We start from the raw sequence: 21569 nt of genomic DNA on the forward strand, positions 1-21569 counted from the left end.
AATAGGCGGCTTCTTCTTCTTCTTCTTCTTCTTCTTCTTCTTCTTCTTCTTCTTCTTCTTCTTCTTCTTCTTCTTCTTCTTCTTCTTCTTCTTCCTATTACTTTGTGGTACTAGGGATTGAACCTGTTGCCTTAGCACTGTGCTACATCCCCAGACCTTTTTATTTTGAGGCAGAATCTTGCTTAGTTGGAGCTGTCCAGGCTAAGCTTGAATTTGGGAAGCTCCTGTCTCAACCTCCCTGAATGCTGAGATAATATTTGTAATGACATTGGGAAATTTTAAATCATAATATTTGACATTTGTGGTAGAAAACTTACCTTGATTTGTGTAGGAGTAAAATGAAGACGGGTCAGTGAAGATTTGGTAGAGTGTAGCAGGGTCACGTAGAGATGATGGGACGTAATGAGAAGTGGTTCTAATTTTGAAAACTTTGAATCTTTTTTTGAGGAGATGGGTGGGTACTGGGGTCAAACTCAGGACCTCACACTTGCCAGGCAGAAATGTTGAATCTCAAATTTGCTTGAAGATGAACTATGAGACAAGAGAAAATTGAGGATGACATAAAATTATTTGCCTGAATAACTGGGTGGAGATCATGCCAATGACTAAGACAGGGACAGAGTTGTTACTGCATGGGGACTTTGAAGAGTTTTGTGTCGACAGTGTTGAGTGTACATAATTAAGTATTCCAAATGCCAGACTGTAAATACAATAGGTCAGGAATAGTCATTTATCTTTTTATCTCCAGTGTCTAGCAACTGATATATAGCGGGTATGAAAGTAATTGATATTTATTAAAATACTGTTTTTTTTCAAAAGCAAAAATGAGAGCTAGAGAGTTTAGTAAAGATCTCATTATCCCTTCAGTAGAAGCTACCCCATCATCCATGTCTAGAATATCTAGTTTCTAATCTCTGTGAATAGTTTTCCTTGTTTGAGACAAGTGGGGGCTTTGTCAATTAATGGAGCCACATCTCCTCTTCACTATATTGAAACATCTACATCTTATGTGGAGGAGTCTAGATTCTGAGGCTTCCCAAAGAACCTACTTTGCAACTCCCAGCTGCCTTAGGCCCAGGAAAAATAAGGTCTGTCATACTCTTTCCTTGGGGCTTTTAACTGGGGTAAGGACATTCAGTTTGATGCCTTCAATGCCATTGACTTCAATTTGTACTCCTGCCATCTTCCTAAGTTGAGAAAATGTATGTTGCTCATATTTCTGAAGATGATGGTGAAGATATACAAACAAGCATCAACTCTGCTACCCACAATGATACTGCCAAAGAAAGCTTAGAACCTTGTCTATAACTGAATGTAGTGTGCAAACATTACCATTATGGGATAGAATAAAATCTTTACAAATTTGATTATAATAATTATAAACAGGCTACCTATAAATACGATTTTTTTAAAAAAAATTTTGTGTGTGTGTGTGTGTGTGGCCAGCTCAGCCCACCAGGGGGCGGGGCTGGCTGGCATGTGGTGCTGGGGGATTGAACCGTGGTCCCTGTGCTTTACTAAGCTTGTTCTAAGTAGGTGCCTTAGACCACCGAGCCATCTCACCAGCCCTAAATATGAATTTGTTTTCATCTTTATCAGTAGCTTTTCATACAGAAAAACTGAAGGTGTCACTTTACTCTTTGACTCCCAACCAAATGAACAATATTGGCCATTTCAGTATGTAACATTTGTTTGAGACAGGAAGAATCCAGGAACACACTGCCCTGGCTTTATATTTGCGTAGTATTTAAAAAAACACTGCAGTTATTGTCCTGCCCTTTTGAAAGATATATTTGCAACAGTTGCAGCCAGGGCTATTTTTCTTTGTTTTCCCATGGACCATGTTAGTAGTTTGTAGGCAGCTCAGAGTAATGTGCATAGAGGTTTAAAATAAAATACATCTTTCAAAGAAAGGAATTTAAAAATCATTAATATTAAAACAAAATTGTGATATAAAAATATGCTTTATGGGCTGGTGAGATGGCTCAGTGGTCTAAAGCACCTACTTAGAATCAAGCTTAGCAAAGCAGAGGGACCGCTGTTCAATCCCCCAGCACCACATGCCAGCCAGCCCCGCCCCCTGGTGCGCTGAGTTGGCCACACACACATAAATAAAATTTAAAAATTAAAAAAAAAATGCTTTAATGCATTAAATAACAGGCCAACACATTTAGGTAAGTTAAAACTTAAAGACATCAGTGTAAAGACTTTTTAGCTTGAATCAGACAGAACTTTAAACTGGAGATGGTCTCTGGATAAGACAATACGCATGTCATATTATACATACATTCAGTTCTAGGATTTTTTTGTTTAGTGGACAAAAGATTGAAAAACCTTGTTTTAAAGGGAATTAAAGCTTTAATTTACTTTGCAAAGTAAAACCTTGAATTTATCATGGGTTTTGGAGTTAAAATCCAATTGTAGTAAAGGTTTCATGCTAAGATCAATTGGTTCTTTTATATCTCAACAATAGTGAAATAACCTATTTAGAAATGGACAGCCAAAAAAAAAAAAAAAAAAAAAAAAAAAAAAAAAAAAAAAAAAAAAAAAAAAAAAAAAAAAAAAAAAAAAAAACGGCTAGATGTAGTAGCACATGTTTTCTAACCCTCAGAAGGCAAAGGCAGGAAGATTGCCATGAGTTTGAGGCCAGCTTGTGCTACATAGTGAATTTAAGACCAGCCTGAATTATGTAGCAAGACCCTGTCTCAAAAAATTTAAAATAAATAAATAAAATAAAAATGGACAAAAGAGCCAGTCATGGTGGGACATAACTAAAAATCTAGTACTCTGGGGGACTGAGGCAGGAGGACTGCAAGTTCAAGCCCAGCCTGGTCAATTTAGTGAGATCCTATCTTAAAATAAAGAGCCTAGAGATGTATCCCAGTGTGAAGGCCCTGTGCTCATACTTCTCCAAGGAGCTATGCAGTACAAATAACTACTAAGTACATGTTCTTAGTATCATGAGTAATTAAAGGAGTGCAAATTACAAATAAAATAAAATACCACTTAACACCCACTTGGATGAGTAAAAGATAAACAATAACAAGTGGTAGCAAGGATGTGGAAAATTGGACATTCATATATTGCTGGTAGGAATTTGAAATGATGTCACTGCTGTGTAAAACAGTGTGACATTTCTTAAAATGTTAAACATATAATTGCACATGACCCAGCAAGTCCATTCTTAGGTGTACAGCAAAAGAAGTTAAACCAAGCCTTCACAAAACCTCTACATAAACACTTATAACAGCATTATTCCTTAAAGTCAAATGTCCACTAACAGAATTTATAGAAAAAATTTGATATAGCTATTTGATGGCACTATTATTTGGCAATGAAAGGGATGAAGCTTGAAAATATGATTATGTTTTTACGAAATTTCAAAATAAATCCATATCGGGGCTGGTGAGATGGCTCAGTGGTCTAAAGCACCTACTTAGAACAAGCTAAGCAAAAGCACAGGGACTGCGGTTCAATCCCCCAGCACCACATGCCAGCCAGCCCCGCCCCCTGGTGGGCTGAACTGGCCACACACACACAAAATAAATAAATAAATAAATAAATAAATAGAAAAGATTTAGTATTTAAAAAAAAACAAAAACAAAATAAATCCATAGAAATGTAGTAGTTTCTAGGAGCTGGGGAAATGGAAATGACTACTAATGGTTATGAAATAACTTCTTTCCTTTTAAATTATTTCTTGGGGGTAAAGAAATGTTTGGAAATCATAGTAATGGTGATTTGACAAGCTTATGAATGTACAAAAAATAACCACTGAATTGTATATCTTAAGTGAGTTAATTTTTTTCATATGACTTGCTTCTCTAAGCTGTTGTTTTAAAAAAACTGTAAATCATCTTTGTTTATACTAAAACCTTTGACATGGTCTGTATTTTAAGAAAAGAAAGGATAATGAATCCATGGCTGAATTTTGTCATTTAAAAAACAAAACAAAACAAAACAAAACAAAAAACAAACCAGAACCTGATGTGGTGGGGTACACTCTTAATCTCAGCTACTTAGAGGCAGAAACAGGAGGATTATAGATTTGAACCCAGTCTGGACAACTTAGATCTTGTTTCAAAATAAAAAATAAAAAAGAGCAAGGGGAAATTGTATAGCTTAGTGATAGAGAGGCCCTGTATTTGATCTTCAGCAGTAAACAACAAACACCCAAATAGTAACTCTAATGACTTCTTTTTGAAAGAGTTCTGTGATATTAATGTATTATTTTTCAGGTATTAATGGCTATCTGTTGTCAAAATAATGGACAAAATTTTTAATTGCAGCTTCCTCTTAATAAAGGACTCCTAGTATTTCAGTTCTGTAGGTTTGTGTGCATTCCTGGAAAAGTGGTTTATAAGTATGATTGATTTTCTTTCAAAATTATCTATTAAATGTGGGATGATTTGACATAATAAGATACCTGGTATATTAAAATTTATCCCTCAAAGTATCTTATATGTACACTTTCAAGGTTTTATTTCCTAACAGTGTACAAAGAATTCAGGAGAAAAAAATACCTATTATTCACCACATTTACATCATTATAACCTGTCGCTATGTAATCTGTTTGTGTATAACCCGCCTCTCCTTTTCTGTTGAGGATATGTTCTGAGACTCCCAATGGATCGCCTGAAATCTTAGTTAGTACAACTCTGTATGTGTTACGTTTTGTCCTATACATATACACCTGTGGTAAAGTTTAATTTTTAAATTTGGCACAGTGAGTAAATAGTAACAATACTAGAACAATTGTTAACAATCTATTATAATTCTGTTGTTCTTTGAACAATCTACTAGAATAGGTTATTTGGGTCTGTCCTTAAAAATATCTCATTATACTGTTACCCTTATAATATGTGATGACACTTCAAGTAAGTACTTTTATAGTTTGTCTTTGGCATGTTCAGATTGCCAGATCACACTTCTTTTGTATTTTAGGGTCATTACTAAGTAAGATAAACTTTACTTGAACACAAACACTGCAGCACTGAACAGTCAGTCTCATAACCTAGTTGACTTATAGGTGGGTAGCATGTGTAGTATGGATATGCTAGACAAAGGGGATGATTTATGCCCTGCCTAGGTTCGAGTGGGATGGGGAAATAATCATTTTGTTTAGAAATATACCTCATTTACAACTTATGAAATGTTCCATCAATTTTTTTTGTGCGATAGTGTCTTGCTATATAGTTTAGGCTGACCTTTTCCTCACCATAGGGCAGAATCACTTTGAACTGTAATCCTCCTTTCTCAGCCTCTTGAGTGTTGGGATTACAGGCATACACTTCCACACGTGTTCATCAACTAGTTTTAGAACTTAGTTGACTATGGGAGGGAGAAACCACAGATAAGGATGGACTACATGGATAAGGAGAGAGTACTGTATCAGTGCCAAAATATATTCTTCAATGTTTTCTCAACTACTCACATCAATAAATGTAATATGCTATATTAACAGAACTAAGGAGAAGAACCACATGAGCATCTCAATAGATGCACAAAAGTCCAGCACCTATTCATGATAAAAACCGTTACAGAAAATTGGGGTAGATGGTCTTTAACTCAATGTGATAAATACTATCTATGACAAAATGGTAGACTTCATATTAAATGGTCAAAACCCAGAAGTTTTCACTTTCTAAGATCAGGAACAAGATAAGGATGTCTACTATTACTGCTCATTCAGTGTAGATCTGGAAACATTAGCCAGAGAAATCAGACAGACAAGAAAAATAAATAAAAGGAATAAGGATAGGAAAGAAAGAAGTTAAATTTTCAGATGACATGGCATTCTACGTAGAAGATCCCAAAAATTCCACCCAAGACTTCTAGATTTAATACCCAAATTCAGTAGCATAGCTGAATAAAAAGTCAACACTAAAAAATCAATAGCAGTTCTGTACATGAATTACAAATACACTGAGAGAGAAATTATAGAAACCACACTTTTCATAATAGCATCCAAAAATCAAAATGCTTAGGAGTCAACATAAGGAAGTAAATAATTTTACACTGAAAAATATGGTACTCTAAAAAGGAGGTGGAAAATGAGAAAATGGAAATATATCCCTTGTTCTTGGGTCGGAAGAACCAATATAATGACAATGGCCATAGTTCCAAAACTGTTATACAGATTTAATACAATCCTGATCAACAGATAGCATACCTTACAGAATTAGGGAAAACAGTCCTAAGATTCATTTTGGAACCAGAAGAGATCTAAAATAGCAAAAACACCCTGGACAACACAATCCCTGACTTGAAGTTGAAATACAAAGCTACAGTGATAAAAATACTATGTTATTCACAAAAAGAAAAAAAGAAGATCCAAGGATCAGGAGAACAAATTAGCAGATGCAGAAACACCTCCAGACACACTTATCCGCCTTATTTTTGACTAAGGAGCCAGACACTTTCAATTGAAGAAAGACAGCTTCTTCAATAATTGGTACTGGATAAAAACAAGTTTTTTACATTTGAAAGACTAAAGCTAGACCCATATCACTCACCATGCACTAAAGTAAAAATGAATCATAATTCTAAATATTACAACAGAAAATTCTGGAAGATCCAATAGGTAGAATTCTTGAAGACAGGTGTAGGCCAAGATTTCATGAATGAAACCCCAGTCTCTTGGGAAGTATCACAATGAATTAATGACTAGGATTTCATCTTATTAAAATGCTTTGGTACAGCAAAAGAAGTCACTAGCATAGTGAAGAGAGAACCCCAGAACAGTAAAAAATTTTGCCAGTTGTTGCTCAAAGGACTGATATCTACATTCTGTAAAGAACTAAAAAAAAAAAAAATCAGACTCTAAATTTAAAGACCCAGTTGAAAAATGGATATCTGAACTTTTCAGAAAAAATGTAGAAATGGCACATAGATACATGAAAATGATCAGCATACCTGGTCATTTGAGAGATGCAAATTAAAACAATGCTGAGATTCCATCTCATACCAGAAAGAATGGTTATTATCAAGAAATCAATAACAAATGGCAGGGCTGTGAGGAGAAACCCTTCTTCACTGTTTGTGGGAGTGCAGAGTGGTGCAACCGCTGTGAAAATCAGTATGAAGATTCCTCAGAAACCTAAAACTACAGATTCCATTCAGCCCAGCTATTCCCCTTCTTCATATCTTTCTGAAACAACTAGAAACATCATACCACAGCTGCATATGCGCATCCATGTTTACAAGCAGTACAATTGTAATAGCTAAATCTTGCAAACACCCCAAATGCTGTCAACTGACAAATGAGTTAATAAGATATAGGTTTTTTTATAAACATAACAGAATACTATTCTGACATAAAGAAAGATAAACTTGAGACAGAAGGATGCATCTTGAGACCATACTCTTATGTGAAATAAGTTGAATGCCCCTGTGTAAATATTACATTATTTCTTTGGTGTGAGAAACCAAAAGTGTAAATAAGGACCAAAATATATAATAAACATTGGAGAATAAGAGGAAAATGTTGAAATGGAAGGTCAACAAGGGAGGCAGGAAAGGAAGGCAGGCAAAGAAAAAAAAGAATAGAAGGAAAAAATGGAAACAAAGCTTTTGTAATTAAGGAGAGGAAAGAGAGGTTGGAGAGAAGGGACAGATGGGGAAAAAGCATCAAGTTATATCATACACAGGTACAAATGCCATATGATAAGTGTTATTATGTATTTCTAAAATTACCAATAAAATTAATTAAAAAATAGTGTTCTGTGTACCCTTTCCCAATTTCCTCTGGTGATAACATCTTCTGTGTCTAGTATAGTACCCAAACCAAGAAATCAATATCAAGGGCTGGGAAAATACCTCAGTGACTAAAGTGCCTGCCTGGCAAGCACAAGGTCCTGAGTTTAATCCCCAGTATGCGCGCCCCCCAAAAGAAATCAATATCAGTATTTTACCACTTTCAAATTGGGATATTGTGCTGCTTTGATTTAAGGAAACAAATGGATGAAGGTAATCTACTGTTAATCTCAAGTATATTTTGATAGGTGCTTCTAACCCTGAGTCAGTGTCTGTGATTCTATAGGCCAAAAAGAAATTGAATCTCATGTTTGAGCCTGAGCTGTTGTCTTCTTGATTATGAAGAGTTATGAAGAGCTATGAAGCTGTTTAATAGCTAGTGACGTATTAGGTAATGTCTGGCAGCCTATCAAGCACTTTGGTCTGTTTACAGAAGTACATAAACCTCAAGTGCCATTATGAATACCCTCTGATTCATGTATTACCATCAAACAAGTTTTATAGCCACATATCTTGGTGAATATGTGAATACTTTATATTAGAACACTTAAGATTCAATATACTAAAGTCTTTTTGGCTTGTAGACACAATAATTCTTATGAAACAGGTAACTGTCTCTGTTATCCCTCTCCCCTAGCACCTGATAAGTTACATGAGGTCTATGGACTGAGGAGCTATCTATCAGCAGAAAGCTGGAGTTTGACATTTTTTTTTCAAATCACATTCCTATTCAACTTCTTAAAGTATCCTCTGGCAATTTGTCTGCCACATTTTCTGGACACTCACCCTCTGAAACCCAATCTGTGGCTATGTCTGTGTCCCATCCCCTTATTGTGGAATATAGCTTTTCAATCAGCCATAGAAATGTAGATATGTGGCTAGAAATGTGGCTAGAAAGGAATCAGTGTTGTCAACATGGTCATCTCATTAGGAATTATTAAATAGAGTCCATCTAGGGCTAGCCCACCAAATAACCCCTGTAGCATGGCATTTGCCTTTGTTGAAGGTGTTACTCCACTGATTACTTCTGCTTCCTCTCCCACAACTCTGGATGTTCCATTTGTGAGCTAGCAGTTGTTACTTTCATTGTTTGAGATAATGCTTTGAATTACGGCTTTCTATAACTGCTTTGACATTACTGGAGGCCAGACCTCTAATCTTATCAGTTGTGTTGGGAGGGAGGATGAGCTCATCAACGCTGGCTCTGTGTTTCACTTTTGTGAAATCACAAAGCACCAGCACTGCTGCAATTGGAACCTTGTATATGGAACATTGATGAATCTGAAATTTGGTAAGCCAGCATTTTTGTAACGAGGAATACTAAATCATACAAATTAACACTGAGATGCTACCTTGCCTCAGAAAGAATGGCTGTCATCAAGAAGTCAGAGAGTAACAAATACTGGAGAGGATATAGGGAAAAAATGCTTCTATATTATTGGTAGAAATATAAACTAATACAGCCACTGTTGAAATCAGGGGGCAGAGAGATGACTCAGTAGAATAAGTGCTTGCCTGGCAAGTGCAAGGGCCTGAGTTCAATCCTTGGTTTTGCCAAAAAAAAAAAAAAAAAAAGTCAATATAGTATGGAGATTCCTCCAAAAACTAAAACTAGAAATTCCATTTGACTCAGCTATTCATCTTGTAGGTATCAAAGACATCATGTTACAATTTACAAAGATACATGCATACCCATGTTTATATCAGCACAATTCACAATAGCTAAAGCTTAGAAGTGGCCCATGTGTCTATCAACAGATAAAAAAAATGTGGTACTTAGCACCACAGAGTACTACTATGCCATCTTTTAAAGAAAGATAAACGTGAGTCATTTGTAGGAAAATGGATGCCATTTTGATGTAGGGGAGCAAGGAAACTCACAATCTGACAGGTATCTGGGAGGAGTTCATGTTCTCTAAAACCAAAGAATGAATTTTAGGAACAAATGGGTTAAGAGCAGAATATATCTATTAGGGGAAGGAAAGCTCCTGTTCAAGAGAGGGACAGAAGGGGGCCCTGAGCGGGTTGTCCCCAGGAGGCTGTCTCTTCCAGGACTTTTATAGAGTAAAACCAAACAGGTCTGAAGAGGTGGAGAGCATGGGAACTCACATAGGTGGTCATGAGGTGGGACAAAACTATGGTCAACCAATGAGATTGCAAGCACCATTGATCAGGTAACATTGATTTAAGTCTGGGACCAAATGGGGAGGCGAGTCACGTAGTGAGTAGGCGTGAATATAAAACAGGAGTTTATCCAGTAGCCAGCTGATTGCGGATGGATTAGGGACTCTTCCTGGCTTCCTCAAGGTGATGATCAGTCCTGGATGCTTATCTTCAGGGAGGTAAGCATTTGTTTGATCTTTGGTCTCTAGGTCTGGCCCACAGCAGGAACATCCGTCTTGTCTCACAGTTGCAACGTATTTTGTCTTCTGTGCTGTCTCCTGTAGGGCCTAGTGCTGTCTGACTACCTCTAATATTTCTATCTAACTCGGCTGCCTGCAACAATTTGAGACCATAAATGTTCAGTGTAGTAAATCAGATACATAAGCTTAACTATCACTTGGTTTGTCTTAGATGAGAAACCCAAAGTAAAAATAAAGGACAAAATAAAAGAGAGAAACAGAGGGAGGGAGGGTACCAGGAGATGAAAAAAGGAAATTGGATGTGTTACGTGTGTGTACCAACTCCACACAAGGAATATAAACATGTATTGCAAACATGTACAAAAAAGAAGGAGATCCAGAGATGGGTGGAGAGGGGAAGAGGAAGGGAAACAGGATGAAAAAGTCATTAAGATGTGTTATGTATATGGGCCAACTTTGCATAAGACCTATAAACATTGTGTACTATACACATGTACTTAAAAAAATTAAAATAAAAAAATAGTTCTGAACCATTGCAGAAGGAATAATGAATCTATTAGGTTTGTTTTATAAATAAACATTTTATATCGTTCTTTTCATAAACTTTGTCCCTGTGTATACAGTGTAATAAAGGACATTATTGAGAGGCTGAATATCCTACTGGAACTGAAGTTACTATTTTTCTTAATGTTTGTAAGTTTGAGTTAAGGGCAATAAAATTGTATTTTATACTCTTTCATCTCTAGTGATGTTTTGTGTCAGTGTAAGAACCCAGTAACAAGGTCACAATGGAAGCATTGTAAATTTTTTTAAAAAATTAAAATATAGTAGCTGCAAGTCTCAAAGTGAAAGCCTAATTCACAGGGTGATAATTTAATGTGTCTACTTGTATGTTGAACCTATCTGAAAAATTATATACTTTATAAATAACAAGGCATCAAAAGCAAAATCATACCATAGGCCTAAGTCAGAAAATGTAAAAAAGATGGCAATATTTTTAGAGATGAGTGGTAAAATTGCATCCCCAAAGCCACTTATTCATTGCAAAATGCCAACACTGCAGTAAACCTGAATGAATACTGAGGTTTTAGTTTACAGAAAGCAGTTCATACATCAACAGCTTTCATCTTAAAAGAAAAAACAGGTAACGTGTGCCATAGAGTCACCATAGCTCTAAAGTGTTGGAGGAATTAAAATGCAAGTTAAGAGCTGAACCAAGGACTCTATAAATCTGACTTGACCTGCTTTGATAGAGAAACTTGGTAGCAGAATAAGGTCTGAGGTTTGTGTATTTTGTTTTCTGATTTTCAGTTTACTCCTAAAAACTCACTGTTCTGACTTTATTTTTTATTTTATTTTATTTTTTACTGTTCTGACTTTAAAAAACAGTTTAAACAGTAACTCACTGTTAAAAGCTAGGACTTTTAATGGAAAAAATGTACTCCCATTCCAGTCTCAAACTCCCAAATATTATTAAACAACAACAATAAAAATCAAACTTCAACACTAAGAATTTGCAAAAGGATTTATATAGTAACATATTAAGTCACTATACCTAGATAATTCATACTTAACAATTAGCAGAACTTCTTTCCTTCTACATATTTGAATCCTGAAATGTTTTTCTTCTACATAGCAATAAATACATGACATCACTAGTGGAATATTAGACAGCAGAATGCAAATGAAAAAGCAATACAAAAAATGTTACTGATAGAAAAACTGCCTGAGTGATGGGAGGAAGATGTGCTGAACCTTGGCACTATTTTCTCAAGAATTCTTGTGCTTTTCCTGCTCTGACCTGCTCTCACAGGGCTGCATTCCTTTGCCTGTGCAAAGGTGGCTTCTGGGTAGGTTTTACCAATGAGAAATCCTGGTGAGAGATAGAGATTGAGGGGTGGGGAGCAGGGAGAAGATAGGATCTTTCTTCTTCAGGGGATGCTTTGCAGTGATTCCATTATCTTCCTGAGAAACAACTGCTGCTGTGGTCCCTGCTGGCTCACCTTAGCCCTTGGGCTGAGAATTCCTTTTTTTCCTTTGACCCTTTAGGATTAAGGGGTTGTAGTCAGTCCCTGCCTTTGTGTGTGTGTGTGTGTGTGTGTGTGTGTGTGTGTGTGTGTGTGTGTGTGAATCTTGAAGTTGCCTCGCCACTCTGCTGCTAATGTCTTCTTTGTGTGAAACATTCATTGGGTTCAATTCCAATCATTGCAAAATACTGAAGAAGTGTCATCTGTTTTTCTGTTTAGACTGATACACTGTGGTGTTTGGTGGGTGAAGATAAAAAAGTATGAGCCTGCGAAGGGGTGAGTGAGATAGTAAATGCCTGTTATTCAAGTACCTTTAAATTGAATGTATTAGCACTCTGGTTGGCACTCAAGCATTACAAGTAGATAGTTGTGAAACAACGCTGAAGCCAGAGATAAAGCAACTGAAATTGGACAACTGTTTATATTTCTTCTGCTTCCAGTAACACTGTTCGTGATAACAAGATTACAATTATAATTATATTTTGGAGTGTGTAGATTCTGCTAGTGTCATGGTTATATACACATGATTGGTATTAAATTTTAAAGGTTTGGCATCAATTATCTGTTCTGTTTCTCCCTTTAATGGATTCTTGTTAAACAAAGCTTTTCTTCAAATACTTTTCTACTTATTCAGATGATGGTATGGGTTGAATTATGTCCTCCCTCCGAAAAATGTTGAAGTTCCAATCCCTGGTATCTAGGAATGTGAATTTATTTGGATATAAGATTTTTTAAAATGTAATTGAATTGAGGTCATACTGGATTAGTGTGGGCACTAATCCATTCGTTGTTTTTCTTACAAAAAGAAGAGAAGAGAGATGTAGGAGAATGTGATAGATCAAATAGAACCTGGAGTGATGAGTTTATTAGCAAAGGAATACCAAAGATTGCAAGGTAGCACCAGAAGTTAAGAAAAAGATGTGAAACAGATTGTCCCCTAGAATTTTCAGAAAGAGGAAGCTTGTCCCTGCTGACAACTGACACCTTCCCACCACAGCCATGGGAGAATAAATTTCTGTTGTTTAAAGGCACTTTGTGGTTTTTTGTTATAGGAGTCAAAGGAAAATAACATATGGTTTTACACAATGAAAGAAAGGATTTAATCATAATGCAAGACATGCCTTTTTTGTTATTGATATCAGGTAGTACTGGTCTTATAAAATAAGAACTCATCCTTTGATTTTTTTCTGGAAGAAGTTGTGTATTCTCTTTATTTTTAAGTTTTTTTTTTTTCTCTTTAAATTTCTGATAGAATTGTTGAGTGAACCAAGGCCTGGAGATTCCTTTCTTATGAGCCTTTAAATTATGAATTCAATTCCCTTAATCATAGGTTTATTCATATTACCTATTTTATCTTGTCTTGTTAGTTTTAGGTTTTTGAGGAATTGGTTCATTTTTCATATAGTGACAAATTGAAGCACAAAAAGTTGTTTACAGTGTTTATCTTTGGTGGGTGGAAGATTAATGTTGACATTCCTTAGCTTATTTATGATAATGGTGATTTGTATATTTTATTTTTATTAGTCTTGCTACTCTCATTTTCTTGATTTCTTTTTGACAACTGGCAATTGAACTCAGAGATTACTAAGATACCTACCCAGCTTTTTTTTTTTTTTTTTTTTTTTTGTTTTTTTTTTTTTTTTTTTTTAGGCAGGATCTTGCTATGTAGCCCAGACTGGTCTTGAATTCTTCTGCCTCAGCCTCTTGAGTGCTGGGATTATAGGCATGCACCACCATGTCTGGACTTGATTTCTTTTGAAGAACTAGATTTTTTTTATTCACTTTCTCATTTTCTAATTTTCAATTTCATTGATTTATTTTCTGATAAATATTATTCCCCCTTCTTGTTTTGGGTTTACGTCTTATAGTTTCTTGAGGGTAGGAACTTGGATAATTGTTTTGAGTCCTTTTCTTATTTCTAATATAAATTTTTCGTGCTATAAATTTCATTTTCAGCATTTCTGGAGGCTCATCTTCCACAATTTAATGTTATATTTTCATTTGTATTAATTTCTGTTTGTTTTAAAATTTGCTTTTAAATTTAATATTTAACCCAGAATTTATTTTTTTTATTTTTTTATTTTTTCAACCTTAAACAGGTTTAATTCAGTGTATGTATACTCTTTATTAGTGGGTAAATATTAGAAAATCATCTCTCAGTAGGTGCAGGCAGGGGCAGGCTGGGCTTGCCCAGCTGACTGGGGGTGAGCCCCTCAGGGGGCCCCGGAGTGGTCTGCAGTGTGAGGCTGTCCCGCCAGGGCTCGTACACCAGTGTGTAGCTCTCCGCCCTCTTGACAGTGAACTTGTAGGTGTGATTGGGCAGCAGGTTGTGGACTTCAAAGGTGCAGGCTGCTACAGGGATGACACCACACTGCATGCATTCCTGCTGTGTCCGCGGCTCCAACAGCTTGAAGCGCAGCTCAAACTGTTCCTGCACTGCTGGCTGGATGGTGACAAACCAGCGTAGGCTGACCCAGTCCCAGTGAGCCACCGACTCCTTCCGGTCAAACATGACCGGCATCTTGGTGCTCAGCATGAGCCTAATATGTGGGATTTTGGTGGCCCCAATGTCAGACACCAGCCGGTGCTTGATATGCAGGCGGCCCGGCACCATCATGGCCAGGAAGTTGTCCATGACGGCTGACAGGTCTGCCAGGCGCTGCTCCACGAGCCCCCAGCCAGCCAGGAAAGGCCGTGGGTCCGGCGACTCGAGCAGGGAGTCCAGCTCTAGGCGACCCCGGTCCAGCTGCTCCAGCAGATCCCCAAGCAGCAGGAGCTGGATCTTGGTCTGTGCAGTGCCCACCTTCTTCATGCGCTGGAACTTCCAAGGGTCAATGAGTTGAAACATGGTGTTGGGCAGCACCAGGGAGTTCTGGTCGCCCAGAGCCAGGTGCTTGGGGAGGATCTCGATATAGTAGGAGCACTTCTTAAGCAGCTGCATGCGGGCATGGTGGCGCCTGAGCAGGTGGGGACTCAGGTCTGAGGCCAGGAACTCTCGCAGGGTGTTGCGGCGCTCCGTGTAGGTGCTCCAAGCCTCTGGCTCCAGCAGTTGCTGATCCTCCACCTCTTCTCCCTCCTCTGTGTCCAGGAAGGGCTGTGGACTATCCAGCTTCATCTTGTCCAGGCCCAGGCCTGCCACCTGGAAGTTCATTGTCTGCGAGCTGGCTGGGAGGGCCTCGTCTCCTGAGCGTCCCTTAACCCAGAATTTAGAAGCATGTTATTTTCCACATATTTAGGAGCCTTTATAACTTGCCATTTTTTATTCCATTCCATTATAGTTAAAGAACAATCTTCTGTATGACTCCAATTTTTTTTTTTTTTTTTTGGTAGTACCCTGGATCCACCTTAGGACCTTGCGCTTGCCAAGCAAGCACTTACTCCACTGAGCTATCTCCCCGCCCCCTAGTTCAATTCTTTAAAGTTTGTTTTATGGCCAAGCATGTTGTTTATCTATGCTCCTTGACCACTTGAAAGCATATTCCATTGTTATTGGGTGATATGTTTTATATGTCAATTTGATCCTTTTGGTTGATTTTGCTAGTCAACTCTGTTGATTTCTGTCTAATATTTTTTGTCATTTGTTTAGTGTAGATTGTTGAAATTTCAATTGCAATTGTGACTTTGTCTGTTTTTCATTTCTTAGTATATTTTGAGGCTCTTTACTAAGATCATCTCTTTCTTTGTAGATCCTGCTGTGGCCCTCCATCCTGACTTTTTTTCTCCATCCCCTATCCCAAGGGCCTTGTATACACTAAGAAAGGGCTCTACTACTGAACCATATCTCTAGCCTTATCATTAAAAAACTTTCTAAAAGAATATTATATTCATGCTTCAATATTCATTATCTTTTAAAGAATAAGATTATTGAGCCATTCTTTATTTTTTGGGGCACATTATTGCCCTTACAGTTTTTTTTTAATTTTATTTATTTATTTATTTATTTATTTGTGTGTGTGTGTGTGTGTGTGTGTGTGGCCAGCTCAGCCCACCAGGGGGCGGGGCTGGCTGGCATGTGGTGCTGGGGGATTGAACCGCGGTCCCTGTGCTTTGCTAAGCTTGTTCTAAGTAGGTGCTTTAGACCACTGAGCCATCTCACCAGCCCCTGCCCTTACAGTTTTGAATGAATATTCTAGATCTCAGGGAACTAACCATTTTTTTGATGCTATTAACCATTTAATTAAATCAGGTGAAATTACTAAAGAAAAATCTATGATAAAAGAGCTCCTCGAATAAAATATACTTAAGTGGATGATTGATTAAAATACATTTGGGCACTCACATTCTGTTTTATAACATAAGTAGAAAGAAAAGGAGAGAGGTGCTGGGAAGCAAATATATTTGTACACTATGAGAGCTTATAATTGTGCTGACTTCCTCATTTTTATAGCTGAGCAGTCATATTATTTGCTGTAATAGTGTTTACGTATTTAATTTTATAATGTTTAATCTAAGAAGGACATGATAATCAATAAAAATCAGATTGTTAAAGGAAAGGGGGAGAACAGTAAATATATTAATTTGGCAAGCAAATGTCAAGTCATTCTTATTTCTAAGTACAATTTTAAATTAAAGTAGTTAGGGTTACTGAAAAAGTTGATAAAAACCTAAGGGAAGATTGGTAGTTTTCTGCTTAAACATGTTAGACAAGTATTTGTCTTTAGGTGATAATACTATTTTCGGTCTTTTAAGACAGGGTCTTGCTATGCAGTTTAGACTGGCCTTGAGCTCACTTTGTAGCCCAGGCTTGTCTCAAACTCTCAATGATCCTCCTGCCTCTGCCTCCCAAGTGTTGGGATTATAGGCATACACCACCACAATAGGTACTAATACCATTTAAGGAAATCTTATTTTATTTTGGTTCTATAAACAGTCAGTCAGGCAGAAAGAAGTAAGAGGAGACAGTAGTGAAAAGTATTAGTATATCTTTAGAATCTATGAAACAAATGTTGCCATCTCCCATTGTCCTCCTTTCTAGTAGCAAGTGCTGATAGAGAAAATGCCATGAAAATACTTCTGGTTCAGTGCTAAGAAAATGCATAGGATGAAATACTGTACCCTGGGAGAGCTGAGGAATGGTGCTAAAAATAAAGGAATTGTTCTAAAAGTTTGTACAATGACTGCTAAGCACCGACACCAATCCTAAAGAACACTCCTGGAATGGCAATGGAAGTTACAGTTTGTTCTGAGGAGGTCGAAACTTTAAAAGGAAGGGCCCAGGGAGAGGTTTTATGTCATTGGTGGCATGCCTTAGAAGGAGATATTGGGCCCCCACCCTTTTTTTGTATGTGGTACTGAGGATTGAACTCAGGACCCTGCGCTTGCCAGGCAAACGCTTATTCTACTGAGCTATCTCCGGGACCCCATGGGTCCCCACCCTTTATCTTCCTCTTTCTCTCTTTTTTGCTTCTTGACCATGAGATGAGTAGTTTTGCTTTACCATCACCTGCCACCCTCCCTGATGTGGTATTTCACCACAGACCCAAAGCAATCTCCAAAACTATGAGCCAAAATAAACCTATCCCTCTCCCTCTCTTCTTTTTCCCCTTTTCCCTTTCCACTTCTGCCTTCATCTTTTCTCCCTCCACCCCCTTCTCTCCCCTCTTCCCCCTATCTCTCCTGTCTGTTCCCATCTTCCTCCTTCACCCCTTTCCCTTTTTCTATTTTTCTTCCTTTGCTTCTCTTTCCACCTCTCCCTAACTCAGACTAAGGGCCTTGTACTGAGCTATATCCACAGCTTTCTGTGTTTGTCTGTCTGTCTGTCTGTCTGTCTGTCTATCTATCTATCTATCTATCTATCTATCTATCTATCTATCACCTATTTTTTAATTGTTTTTCCATCACTTATTTTTATTTATGGTCTCTGTACATAGCCTAGGCTGTCTTTCAACTCAGGATTCTACTTCCTTAGCCTCCAGAGTGCTACGATGCCACATGCCCAGCTTAAACAAGTTATAAAGTAAATGAGGAATATTGATGCTGCAGTTATGGCATGAAGAAGCGGTTGTATGGTCATTTGTAAGTGTCAAAGGTGAAAAGTGATGAAGTGCTGATCACAAATGGAAAAATGAAATCAAAGAGGGGGTGAGACAACTGGCTAGTATGTTTCCAGTATTGATATTCCATTTGAGGTAGATTCTTAAAAAGATACACAAAGAATCTTAAGATAACTGTAACATTTTAGTGCTCAGATTTTCAGTTTCAGCAGGGAAATGTGAAAAATACTGACAAACCTAGGGGAATGACTCAGTAATGAGCTATGCTCGATAATGGTCAATCATGGCCAACATTTAGCTTTGAAGGGCTGGAGCAATTGACATCACTGCTTTGATGCCTAGAATGTCCACAAGTCATTATGAGGGATTGAAGCTAAAAAATGTCACATAAGACTAAAAGTGAAATGTTGAAAATGATGAATGACAAGGATAAAACAGGCTTGTCTTCCTTTCCTCCTCCTTTTCCTTATCAACAGAGCACATCATCAATAACTCTTGAAAATATGCCCAGTTTTAGATATTAAACATGAGAGAAATATGACTTTCAAGTATGTATTATATATCACCAAAGACATATTTGCCTCAAGTACATTGTTTGCTTATTCAGAGAGCTTTTCCACCACACTTACTAATAACTACATTGGAAGTCTTATACGGTACACACTGGATTCCCACGTTATCTCCCTCAAACTTATGCAAATAATTAACTTTCCAAAAGATAAAAATGAAGGCAAATGCATTCCAGGTATGAGGTAAATGAGTAGTAATAAGGAATCACCATTGCTATATGGGTCAGCTTAGCAACTCTAAGCATAGTAGTCTTATTAGCCTTCCATATCCATGGGTTCCATATGTGTGGAGTCCATCAATCACAGGACTCCACAGAGTCTGTATTAAACATGTGCAGACTTTTTTCTTGCTATTCTATACTTGTCATTATTCCCTAAACACAGCATAATAGCTATTTACGTAGCATTTACATTGTAGTGGGTTAAACTAATCCAGAGATTATTTCAAATGTAGGAAAGACATGTAGTTTCTATCCAATTCCTCTATCATTGCATATGATGGACTTGAGCATCCCTTCATTCTTCTATCTTTAAGGGTGTTGGAACCAATCAATCCTTCAGCCACAACCTATGGGTACTAATAAGGAATCATACTCCTAAATACTATTTTAACCATAAATTGATAGCATATTACAAGTGAAAGAGAGCAACATCATGTAAGAGTGCTAAATTCTGTTATGAATTTATGAAGTAATAAAGTCTAAAAATGTGGCAGAAGGGCTGGGGAGATAGCTCAGCAGCGTAAATGCCTGCCGGGCAAGCATAAAGTTCTGAATTCAATCCCTGCTACCAAAAAAGTGCTGTAATCCCAGCATTTAGGAGACTGAGGCAGGAGGCTAACTGTGAGTTTGAGGCCAGCCTGGGCTGCATAGTGAGTTCAAGGGCACCCAGAACTGCATAGCAAGACGCTGTGTCAAAAACGATCTTGGGCTCAAGCTATCCTTTTGTCCCAGGCTCTTGAGTGGCTGAGATTATATGTTTGAACCACCACACCCTTTTTAATACTTGTATTTTTGTTGTCCAAATTTGTGAAAATTTTATTTCTATGTTCTTTTTTTTTTTTGTACTGGGGATTGAAACCAGGCCGTTCACACTAGTTATAACTTATTCCTTTTTAAAAATAATTTACTTTTAGACAGAGTCTTGCTGGTTTGATAAATTGCCCAACTGGGCTTATTTTTGTTTTCTTTCTCCAACTGGGCTTAAACCCGAGACTCTTCTGCTTCAGTCTCCCAGAGTGCTAGGATTATACATGTGTACTTACAGTGCTGCCTCCTTCTATACTTCATTTATTTTTTATGTTCCATCTGATTTGTCACAATCAGATGCAGCAGTAAGGATTATTTTTTGGTATATGTGGTAGTAAAATTAATACAGAATTATAAGTCATATCAATATATCAAAAAAGCAAAATGATGATATTAAGGAAACTTTGTATAAATCATAATATTGACCCCAACATGAAAGCAAACTAGGCTAAATAAGGTACATGATATAGTTGTTTTGAGATATGTAGATATCTTGTTAGAATAAGAAAAATAAAACCTTTGTTTTAAAATAAAACCTTCTATACTTGAAATCAAAGCCAGATTGACTGTGTTCTCCCAGAGTGTGGTGTGGCTTGGTATGTCACATTCCCCAGCTTAGAGCCTACTTGTTTCTTTTCATATGGGATTGCCTGGACTCTAATAGTTTCTGTGCTTTCCTAATTAGGTTCATGTTTTATCAGATTTAAATTCTTCATAGTTGTCTTTATGCTACCTCTAAAGCTTTAGCTGGCTGCCAAATTGGTTTTGAATGGGCAGAACTAAGATTCTCTTCCCAATTATGTCTGATTCCTAAAGCCAGAACATGACAGGTATTGGTTTTCTTTAGTGAATCTTTTCCGTTTTTCTTCAATTTGATGTGTCCTATTTTTTTTCATTTGACTTTCCCCACCTATTTTTTGATCTTAGAAGAAGCTTTTTTCCTTTACCTCATGTTCTATAACTACAGAAAGATAAATTATCCCATCCTACACAGTTTGGATCTATTCTATGAACCTATTAAAATAATCCTCAGGGGGCTGGTGAGATGGCTCAGTGGTCTAAAGCACCTACTTAGAACAAGCTTAGCAAAGCACAGGGACCGCGGTTCAATCCCCCAGCACCACATGCCAGCCAGCCCCGCCCCCTGGTGGGCTGAGCTGGCCACACACACACAAACATAAATAAATAAAATTAAAAAAAAAAAAAACCTCAGAGGAGACAGAAGCTCATTTGTTTACTAAATAGCCCTGGTACCTGCCTACATTAGGTAGCCCAGCCATAAGCTGTCTCAGCAGTAAATGCTGCAGTATCCTGAGCTGATCCCAGCCTGGATATGCAGACTGTCTGGCCTGCCTAATGTTTGATTGAGGGATGTTCTTCTTGGCAGAAAGGTCTTATACTGACTGAAACAGCTCAAGGTCTTTCAACTGACATGAAACTGTTGGGGGTACTTCCTGTCCTCTCCTGGCTCCTTATATAGGAATAAACTGTGGACTGTTAGGAAAGTAGATCCCTCTCTTGGGACATGTCCCATGTTGCATCCAATCATATTTAGCCCAAAAGTACATTTCTTCTTTTCTTTAGTGATAGAAATGATTTATATTTAAACATGAAATAGATTACACTAGTAAGTGCAAGTGAGAGAATGAGGTCTATAGTATAAAAACTTAGACAGAACTGAGGAGTCAGCAGGGGGAGGAGAGGGGAGGGAGAACCCGCTGCTTCAGGTTTTTAAGTTATAATGATCCCAGTAATTGAGACACCAAATTGTACATTTAAATTGCTTAAAGTAAAAATAACATTTTGTAATGCTGGTGGCTAATAATGTAAACAT

The 21569-nt window shown here is 37.4% G+C and overlaps 1 protein-coding gene and 1 pseudogene across 1 annotated transcript; one reads left to right on the forward strand and one right to left on the reverse strand.

The window, feature by feature from the left end:
* Nucleotides 1-21569, forward strand: part of LOC101563228 — a 513765-nt pseudogene that overhangs the window by 21983 nt on the left and 470213 nt on the right.
* Nucleotides 14266-15322, reverse strand: LOC101591495 (fibronectin type III domain-containing protein 11-like). The gene has a single exon (XM_004645317.2). It carries the CDS (start codon nucleotides 15294-15296, stop codon nucleotides 14295-14297), a length of 1002 nt encoding a protein of 333 aa, XP_004645374.1. The 5' UTR covers nucleotides 15297-15322; the 3' UTR covers nucleotides 14266-14294.

Source organism: Octodon degus, unplaced genomic scaffold, assembly GCF_000260255.1.
Source record: "Octodon degus isolate 3935 unplaced genomic scaffold, OctDeg1.0 scaffold00223, whole genome shotgun sequence".
Classification (NCBI taxonomy): Eukaryota; Metazoa; Chordata; class Mammalia; order Rodentia; family Octodontidae; genus Octodon; species Octodon degus.